The following is a 10,338-nucleotide window of genomic DNA, read 5'->3' as shown; positions in this document are numbered from 1 at the left end:
GCATTCACTGAGCAGCACATTTAATTCTAGTAAAAGTGAACTTTGGGACGTGAGGAGAACTGTAGGAACCGGTGTGAGTGAGTCTTCAGCACCATCTCGTCTGTATCAGTCATGCAAACACAAAAGCAGATCCTAGAATCTTCATGCATCAGCAGATGGAAAACCTTCACGTTTCACGCCAGCAGCTCAGTCTTTGCAGAAACGGGGTTTTGGAGAAGCGGGGTCGACGTCTGGTGTCGTTGCCGTGGGAGTCCCTGCACCTCCGAGACGTTCCGGTCTGCTGCAGGTGGAAGGGCGTGGTCCTCCGACGGAGCTCAGATAACATCGTCAAACATGTGCATGGAGCGCATGATGTTCTCATCCTGGATGGGGAGCAAAGCAACCAAACCTGTTATCTCAGCAGCTGTGAGGAAGTTCCGATGATGTTCTTGACCGGACCTTTTGACACGTGTCCAAGAACTCCTCGATGGTCACCACGCCATCGCTGTTGCTGTCCATTTTCTGGAGGAAGAGAAGCCACACGGAACGACATAAGGTCTCAAAAAAGCAAAGAATTTCCTGTTGCTTTTTCTGTAAATTTAGTTTAAAAAAATTCTACTTCCTGTGTGGATTTTAACAATAAGGGCACTAAGAATAAACCGGGTGTGTTACTTCCTGGGTTAACCTGGTTTTCCTCAAGAGAAATCAGAATTCTAAACATAAACATCTATCATGATGGGTTTGATATGAAACATGTTTGCACTTTAACAACAACACAAACGGTCGTTCAGAGTAGATACCAGGGAACACGGGCTGCACAGGAGGAGATGCTGATCACCTGGAAGAAGCTGTCCACGTGCTCCTTGGGAGCGTTGACCTTCATGCTGGGGTACGTGCACCTCCCCATCATGTCGTAAATGGAGAACATTATGTCTGTCATCTCCTGGAAGACAGAAGCAAACGATGAGAGGAATCCAAAGTGGCAGTTCCAATCGATGGGGGGGGGGGTTACCTCTTTGGTGATGCAGCCGTCCTTGTTGAGGTCATACAGGTTAAAGGCCCAATGGAGTTTGTCAGTGATGGAGCCTCTCAGGAGGATGGACAGACTCACAGCAAAGTCCTGCAAAAGTAACAGAGCGAGCTTCATCACAGCAAGGCCTCTTGCTCCAGGTCGGAGTTCCTTTGAGCATTTCAGAAACATTCATCAGAAGAAGAGGAGCTGAACAAGTCTGAGTCCCACCTCAAAGCTGACCGATCCGTTGTTGTGTGTGTCGAAAGCTTCAAACAGGAAGTGAGCGTACATGCTGGAATCTGAAAACGATAGAAACGTAGTTATGAGCCGCTCTCATTTTCATCGTACATCACAAATATTTCTGCACAAACTCATATGTTTGGGCCTTTGGTGCTTTTCTTTGACCTTTTCTCATCCTCAAAGATGAAAACAACATTTACATTTAGAAACTTTATGCCTCACTTTGACTCCAAAGATACATCAGTCTATCATGAACACAACTTATTTCTTCTTTAAGGAGAATAAATCAACAAAAAGAAATCCTGAGCAAACTTGAGTTCATCAGAAGATGGGAGCTGCGCCCTCTGGTGGTGAGTTCAGGTATGCCAGCTTTAGAACAAGAACTTTCCTGCTTTTGGATCACAGAAAGAGAGAGACTGACCCCCCTGAGGGAAGAACTGGGAGTAGATTCGTTTAAAGGTGTCCTCATCCACAATGCCGCTCGGACATTCCTGCAGAAAGCGGCAACATGGAAAACTTAGTGTGGGGTTTTTCATGGTGCATAAGGTCATTCCATCAGCCGCTGAGCTGCAGGAGGGAGACTGACGTTTTTGAATCCTCTGTAGAGAACCTGCAGCTCCTTCTTGCTGAACCTGGTCTGCTGAACGAGGAGATCGAGGCCCTGTGGCCTGAAGCACACGGCGGACAGCTCCGCCTCGTCGCTGATGCTTCCTGCAACAGACAAAAACGTTCAAGCGTCAGGCGAACCTCTTTCCCAGAAAGGACAATACTGAAAACTGGACAGAAGAATTCCACTGTCTGTTTTTGCTCCAACTTGCTTTGGTTTACTGAAGTACTGGAGTCGGAGGGACAGCAGGGAAGCAGTTTGAGGAATCGCTGCTTAAAGCTCTTCTTCTGGGGTTTGGATGGAGGGTTACCTGGAAACAACAGCAGAGTTTAGGGTCAGATGGAGCTCTGATGAAGTTTGTTCTGTCTGTTTGCTTAAAGGCGAGCAGCTCAGAAATTCTATCTACATCTTTGCTTCATGTCTGCACACCCACCCCAAAAAACAACAGAGCTGTTCTTTCAAAACAAAAACATCAACTCCTGAGCAAATGTGGTCTACAGTCTTCATCTCAGACCATCAACCACCTGCTGCTCTGGCTGAACTTCAGAAGAACACACCTCCGGTGCGTCTTTGAAGAGTGACGATCCAGAACTCGGCGAGTTTGGGAGCACCGCCGTCCTGCGTAGACGACATACAGCAGTGGGACCTCCAGCAGATGTTGAGCAGGAAAACCAGAGCTTCACACAAAAAGCAGTCGGAACTGAAGATGCTGCCATTGGTTTTAGCGCTAAAGAACATGTTTTAAAACTTAAAAGACATTTTCAAAAGTCTGAGATCATTACTGGGACGTGATTTGATAAATGGTAAATTAGCTCATGAAGATGACGGCAGCCAGAACCCGACGTTCTCCGAAGAAGCTGCCAAGTTAACTGTCTGATTAAAAAGGACAAAACGATGTTAAACAGAAGCTCAAAGGCTACAGGAACCACAGAAATGCTGGATTCGCTGAATACAGTTTAGTAGTCTTTTAATTCAAAGAAAAACTCCCGCAGATCACAGAGAAAGAGAACTCCACCACCTCCACCAAGCTGAACAACCTCCACCTGTACACTCTGGAAAAGCTTCAACAAGGCAGAGGTGTGGAGCTGAAACAGGTGAATTCAGTGCTGCCGGAAATGGCCTTAATCTAAAAACAGAAAGGATTCTGTTGCCAAGCAGATTACGGATTTCTGGCGGGTCCAACTTCCTGCCTGAGGTCTTCACCTCCAAGATCTTTTCCTGTGAGGAACTCCCCATTTTCAGCTGTCAGGTCAGGAATCTCACCCCATATTTAACCATTCGAATAACTGTATTACATTTGTCTGGAAACAATAAGCATTTTCAAAAGGAAGAGCTGAGTCTGCTCATCTGTTGAACATCAGGATCCTTCAACATTGGCTGGAGTTCAAACAGGCAAAGAGCACACAGGCTTTGAAGCTTCTGTGTTTCTGGAAAGATGTTCTTGAAGCTGGTGGACGGACTGATCACAGGACTGATTCCCACTCATGACTGTCAGTCTGTGGCAGAGCAGCGTGTTGGAGGAGAACTCACACTCCAGCTGCCAGAAGGTTCCCTTGACAACAGACTCACCACATTATTCAAAGTAAGGGTCGCGCTGGGCTGCACCGCTTTCTTGGTCTGAGTCTTTTATTTTGAAAAAACAAATGAATTTTTTTTAAAAAACAGAATGATTTTCATGTGTGGGTCGATCCGTTACCAGTAGAGGGGGCCGCTGAGTCACAGCCAGATGACAGGGGGCCAAAAGAAACCCAAACGTTCATGGCCGTCAGAGATAACGAAGCTGCAGGAACATGAAATGAGGTTCTTCCAGAAGAAGAGGGAAACCTTCATGAGAACGATTCAGGACAAGAGGGAAACGTCTCATTCATAGAAGATCATCAGCCTGAAGACATGAAGAGAACTCCATCACGTCTTTTGGCTTCCTTCATGCTCTGCTCGCTGTGACGTCACTCTGCCTTACTGTGATGTGACTCCAGAGTGAAACATGGTTTTACAGCATCTCCCTCCTCATTTATTCATTGTTCCATGTTCATCCCACAGAACATCCAACGATCCCGCCCTCTTCTTCTTCAGCTCAGTGAAGGATGGTGGCTTCCACTGCGTCTGATCTGACCCATCACCTGTGTGCGGCGGTGGCTGCATGTGTGTGTCGGACACACACCGACCGCAGAGACAGGTCTCGGACAGACCTCACAAATGGCAGCCGTGCTGCCAGACGCTGACGAAGACAACGGGGCTGAAGAGCAGACCATCTTTCTCTGATCTTTAAGTCTTTCTGCCGTAACATTGTTTGATTCTTTTGTTTTATCTCTTTCAGCAGCAGCAGCTTTGAACCAACACGGCTCTTCAGTATTTCAGTCAATTACTATTCAGCTTTGAGTAGTTCCCAGTTTTTCTACAAATCCAAATGTGAAAAAGTTCAGACTCTTCTAGAGTCGTCACATTTATACTTTGAGAACCCGTCGTGATTTCTGGATCCCATAGTTTATACCAGATCCGTGAAGGAGGCAGAGGAGCCTCTACATGTGTGCATCATAACATCCAGAAAGCATTTGAAGACCTTCAAGGATCATCAAGGATCTTTAACCCTTGTGCTATCTTAGATGACCCCCCCCCCTTACATTGACGTGTTCTCCCTACCATGACAAAGGTGGATAAAGGTGGAAAGATTTCATGTAATCCATGGACATCAGTGAAGATCACAAATCATTGAAGAAAAAAGGTTCAGAGCACTGTCTAGTGGGTCTAGATGACCCAACTCCCAATGTTAAAGTGCCTAGGATAGCACAAGGGTTAAGGAGAATAAACCAACAAAAAGAAATCCTGAGCAAACTTGAGTTCATCAGAAGATGGGAGCTGCGCCCTCTGGTGGTGAGTTCAGGTATGCCAGCTTTGGAACAAGAACTTTCCTGCTTTTGGATCACAGAAAGAGAGAGACTGACCCCCCTGAGGGAAGAACTGGGAGTAGATTATTTTAAAGGTCTCCTCATCCACAATGCCGCTCGGACATTCCTGCAGAAAGCGGCAACATGGAGTGCCTAGGATAGCACAAGAGTTATACATTTCTGTGGCTCTAAATGAATCCTTATGGCTCTTTGTGGATTTTTTTCTTTATCTCCTCATGGATATTCATTGATTTTTTTGGATCATCGGGAACATTTTGGGTCTGATCATTTTAAAACATTTTGGATCTTTGTGAATTTACTTTACTTAACTTATTTACTTTATTTATGGCTATTGATGGATCTTTATTAATCTTTATGGACCTTTTTGAATCATTATGAGTCTTTTTAGATCTTTACCGATCAGTATGGCTCTTTGTGAATCTCGGTGGATGTATGGGGAAGTTTTTGTTGATTTTTATGTATCTTTTTGATTTTCTTTTTTTTTAATGATTATTTCTGGACATTAATGGATCTTTATAGATGTTTTTTTATTTGACCTTCATGAATCTGTAAGAATCTTTATAATTAATTATGGATCTTTGGGGAATTTTTTTGTTTCTAACAAAATTATTTTATGGATCTTTCTGGATTATGGCTTTTTAATAAACTTTGTTGATCATTGTTTTCTGGCTCACTATGAATATCTGTGAACATTTGTGGATCTTGTTGATATTTAGAGATCTTTTTGAATCTTTGGGAATCCTTTTGGTTGTTTAAAGACCCACTGCAGTCATCTTTTGGTCTATTTTCAAAGTGCTTCCAGTAGTCTTTTAATTATGATTGTGTCATTTTTTAGAGTAAATTATAAAATATATATATATCATACAAATACGGTGTCGTTTTCAAAGACAACATTTCTGCAGAGCGGCAGGACTTGATCAGAAATTCACCTCTCAGTTGTAGGCGGGACTGCTGGCAGGTATCAATTTCCCATAATCCCTTTGTTTACATGGTCTACGGCTGTCTTACAGCCCCTGACTTCCCCAACCTAACAGTAGCGGTGCAGCAAAAGCTGCGATCGATACTGGAGCTATCCAGCCTTACAGAATTAATCCAGACGAGGAAAACAAAGACAAACACGGATCTATTTGTCTGCAATTGGAGGCGTCATCATGGAACGAAACAAGGAGCTTATGGCCCCCCCATTGTAGTTTGTACGAAACAAGTACAAGTTTTCCCAACATAATTTTTTCATCTGCTTTTGACTCAAAATTATTTGAATAGAGAAATACTCAGAACTATAAATGTTATCTTAATCACCCATCATGAGAAAGATGCTACAATAACAAGTTAAAAACACCAAAAACATGATTCTCAGTGGAGTGGGTCAGAGGTCAGAGCTCTGTCTCCCCTTCTGGTCACCGGCGGGAGCCGTCCCCAGAGTTCTAGACGCACTACATCTCCCAGCAACCCCAGCGCACACTTCCTGGATGCTGCACACCCAAATCTTGCCTGGATCCTTACTACCCCATTTACTTCTCTGACGCTCTCAGGCTCGTTATTGACTCCTGCCTGCCTGACCCTGATTTAGCGTGGTGGACTTTCAGCTCAGATAAGAAACCTGCTGCACCTGGAACCAGCCGTCTGCCTGTTCCTGTGACACTTATATCTTTATGAATTTTATGTGGATGTTCATGAACCTTCATGAATCTCCACGGTGCATGTCGTGCGACAGACCTAAAGCTTTTTGATGATTTTGACTAATAGTTTTATGCAGAATAAAATGTGAAGCTTTTGTTTAACTGATCTAACCCCAGTTTCCAGAGCTCTCACTTCACAGAGTGAAACCACCACAGCCTGCAGCTGATGTACTGTGTGTGTGTGTGTGTGTGTGTGTGTGTGCGCGTGTGTGTGTGTGTGTGTGTGTGTGTGTGTGTGTGCGCGTGCGTGTGTATCTCTGATGGACTCTGAGGTTTTACCACAGTCCCATTTCAGAGCTGGGATTTCTCACTACTGAAGGCTCTCAGGGTGACTTTGATCATCCATTTAAAGAGCTTTCTGAGAGCGATCAATAACACCCCCTCATCGTTATTAACACATTTAAACTGTACTATCCTGAGAGGACACAGAGGGAAACCAGAGAAGGAAGGAGGAAAAAAGAGGAGAGTTTGAGCTCCAGGAAAAAAATCTATTTTTAAAAAATGAACCCTGTAGGAATAATTCTGACTCTTTCGGGATTGTTCGACTGCTTTCTCTGTTGCGTAACAAGCAAATGCAGGTGATGAGCTCCTCGTGTTCCTGCACATTTCCTCGATTCCTGGCTGAACCCCAGCGGATCTGGCTCTGCAGACCCTCAGACCCCCCAGGAGGAAGCTGCAGAGCATGAACAGACTGAAGACACACCTGAAGAGGTTTGACCAAAAGTAGATCAGACGTTCAGTGGTCGTCCGGCAAAAAAGCTGCTTCTTTCAGAGGTTGTGGAAGATTTTTGTTGCCAGGTTTGTGCAGATTATCAGCTGTTCCTGAGATTCTCTGAAGGTTTCTCTTGAACGCTGCAAAGTTCTGATGAGCAGTTCTGATGAGCAGAACTGTGTAAATAACTGTTCTACTTTAGTTTGTGAGCACAGCCAACACAGCCGATGAGACCTAAAGCTACAGATGCAGTGTCTTCATTTGCTCTGTTTGGATTTTGCTGCCATTAAAAGCAGAATTCAAAGTTCTTCAGCAGAAGTCTATACTTTAAATTCTCCAATGTTTGTGCAGCTTTTCTCTGTGGGACTGTTTTTTATGGCTTTTTTTTTATTACTTCTGTAAAGCTTCTGAATCATCTGGGTTCTATCAAACTTGGAGGATTTCCCTGACTTCTTTGAAAGAATTTAAGAAAACCCTCATTTAAAAATGAAGCTTTATGATAATCTGGACCAAATGTTGCTTTGCTGCTTCTTTTGAGACGTTTTGAGTTTTTAGAAAGAAAGAGGCGATCCTGACGGGAACGTTTCCCGACCATCCAACAAAATCCGAGGAGTGTTTGGGAAGAGCAAAGCCCCCCTCCCATGCTCAGCCTGCTTGAATTGGTGTTCAGTGAAGAGGTCATGACGGCTTAAGCAGGGTCATTCTGCAGATGTTGCTATGGAAACAGCCTCTATGTTTACTGTAATCCCTGAGAAGGACGTGACTCCGATTATGGAAAAGGCATGGACACAATCACATTTCAACCTCCTCCATCCTGTTTTTATCTTTTCAGTCAACATCTTTGTTTAATCAATTTTCAGGAAATCAGCCAAATCTTTTCTTCAACGCAGATGCAAAATGATTGAAGGATTGGATTGAAGCTTCAGCTTCTTTTTGACTCCAAACAGAACTCATCTGCAGACACAAAGCGAGCCCAATGACTGAATCTGTGAGTGCAGGCATTATGATCCGCCACTGGAGTAAATCTATGAAAAGCAGATTTACTGGAGGTCACTGCTCACCTCTAGCCAGCAGGTTATTGCAGAGTTCAACTAAGGCAGAGTATGTGGAAGGAAGAGGAACAGAAATCCAGGTAGAGCCTGCAGAAAAACCCTCACAACAATTATACCGTTGATTCAAACCTGACTGCATTGAAAGAATTTACTCAGGAGGAAAAAAAAAAGGTGACAGAAACTTGATTCAGTCATCCGAGGATAAAAAACACTCAGATGGAAGATCTGAGAAGCTTTGTGATTTCTTCCACGTCTTCTTCAGGCTTGTAGGTGGCGAAGATGAGGTTTCTGTGAGCTCTGGTGAGGTCTTGGAAAAGAGCAGAATCCCAACAGCTGCCTCCCCCAGCTTGGGACGCGCCGTTCGGTTTTACCCAGCTGCTGCATGGAGACCGTCGCCGAACGTCATCCTTCACAGAAACTCAGGGCTTGACTAGAAAACGTGACGTGAGAAACTGGTTATTTTTAGCATCAGCCATGAGCTATTTTAAGAAGAAAAAAACTATTTCTGGAAGCTTTTGGAAGAGCGGCAGAGCAAACCCACCCAGAGAAAATCAAACATCCTCTGATCTGCTCAGAAAACAACTGTATCTACAGCTAACCAAGAACAAAAAGATCATGAAGACCAAATCTGGTCTAATCTTTATCAAGTCTCGCACCAATGAAAAATAACACTTCAGAGTGGAAGTTACTGTATTCAGAATTTACCTTCCAACAGATTAAAATGAGGAGAACTGGGGCTGGAGGGTACAAAACAGGAATGAGCTCCTGATGGGAGGAAGTCGGAGGTTTAAAGCTGATCCAGAACATTTTGAAGCATTAGAGTTCAAAAATTTTTAACAGACTCCCCCCCCCCCCCCCCACACACACACACACACAACATTGTCCTACATTATTTCAACACAAAAGACCATGATGCTCCTGCCACCATGCTTTTCAACGCGTGCGGAGGTTGACGTCTCCCACAGACCTCTGTGTCCAAACTCAAATATGGAAACATGTTGGATCCCCCTCCAAACTGAAACCCCCACCCACCACCCACCCCCACCCACCCACTCCCACTCTATCTAACATCTCAAGTTTCTATAAACAAGCCGCTGATCTAAACTACGTGGGTCCTGACGCTTCTTCACACCCACGTCTCGGTTTTCTTTCAATGAAGTTGAAGTGAAAATTGATCAAGTTTCACGTCAACGTCGAACGCGCCTGCGCCACAGGAGACCCAGTGGACGGACGGTCCATCCATCTGCCCGGACCGAGCGCGCGCGCAGAAGCCGGTCAAAGCCCGTCAGACTCGTACCTGTGAGCGGGTCGTAGGACCGGTCTAGCTCCCTGGACTCCGACAGACTCTGGTCCTGGCTGCTGGACTTCATCGTAGCTCCTGGGCGCGCCGAACCGGCTCGCTCTGCGCGTCACGGAGAGGCGGCTTCTCTGCGCGTCATCCTCTGGTTGCGTCCCGCTTTAGAGAGGAGAGCGCGCGCATGTGACGCACGCGCATAGCGTGCGGTCTGTGGAGCCAAAGTCCAGGTAATCCTGATGCAGATGTGGATGAGGAGAAAAGCGGGAGTTTGGGAGGAGGTCAGAATGTTGCCCTGGCCCGGATACTGATAGAATGTGTAAGCCCGGCCCGGCTCGGCTCGCTATAGAGAGCAGTCAGACTTTTAGGGGGAAAAAAAGCTTTTTCAGGAGATCCAGGAGCTGCCACAGAACTCCAATTTCATCCTATCTCAGATCAAACACATAAATATATCTCAAAGTTGATCTCAAACTCAGATTTTAAATTAAAATAAATTAAAGTGGTCAGGGGACGCCTGCTCTCTTTGAACTCTTGGATGGGCCCATTTTGCGTCCTGGAGAGGTTCTACATGGTGCCCTCCATGTGTGGATGATGGACGTCTTTGTGGTTCTCCTGGGAGTCTTCCAGACTCGAACACGGCAGAGACTCTGGATCATTTCTGAGACGATGGAGGGACACTGATCTCCAAGGAGGTTCAGGACCTCCACTGTGGTTCTGCACACAGACCGGAGAAGGTCCGGTCATGACCGCAGTTCCAGCTACAGTTCTTGGGTTTGTTTCTGGTTCTGTTTATGTTTGGTTTAAAGATTTATCTGAAAGTTCAACTGTTTTAGACGTTTATAGTTCAGATGATTTAC

At 45.0% G+C, this 10,338-nt stretch overlaps 1 protein-coding gene across 1 annotated transcript; it reads right to left on the bottom strand.

The window, feature by feature from the left end:
- Window positions 1-3: 3 nt before the first annotated feature.
- Window positions 4-9,773, bottom strand: LOC101158830 (Kv channel-interacting protein 2). The gene is made up of 9 exons (XM_004066177.3): window positions 9,485-9,773; window positions 2,050-2,148; window positions 1,818-1,942; window positions 1,653-1,722; window positions 1,220-1,290; window positions 992-1,099; window positions 818-922; window positions 439-501; window positions 4-362 (listed from the first exon to the last, which is right to left on the bottom strand). Exons 1-9 carry the CDS (start codon window positions 9,555-9,557, stop codon window positions 315-317), a joined length of 762 nt encoding a protein of 253 aa, XP_004066225.2. The 5' UTR covers window positions 9,558-9,773; the 3' UTR covers window positions 4-314.
- Window positions 9,774-10,338: the final 565 nt, after the last annotated feature.

This window comes from Oryzias latipes, chromosome 1 (assembly GCF_002234675.1).
Source record: "Oryzias latipes chromosome 1, ASM223467v1".
NCBI classification, from domain to species: Eukaryota; Metazoa; Chordata; class Actinopteri; order Beloniformes; family Adrianichthyidae; genus Oryzias; species Oryzias latipes.
The sequence above is the reverse complement of the archived record's forward strand: the minus strand, read 5'-3'. Positions and strand labels throughout refer to the sequence as shown.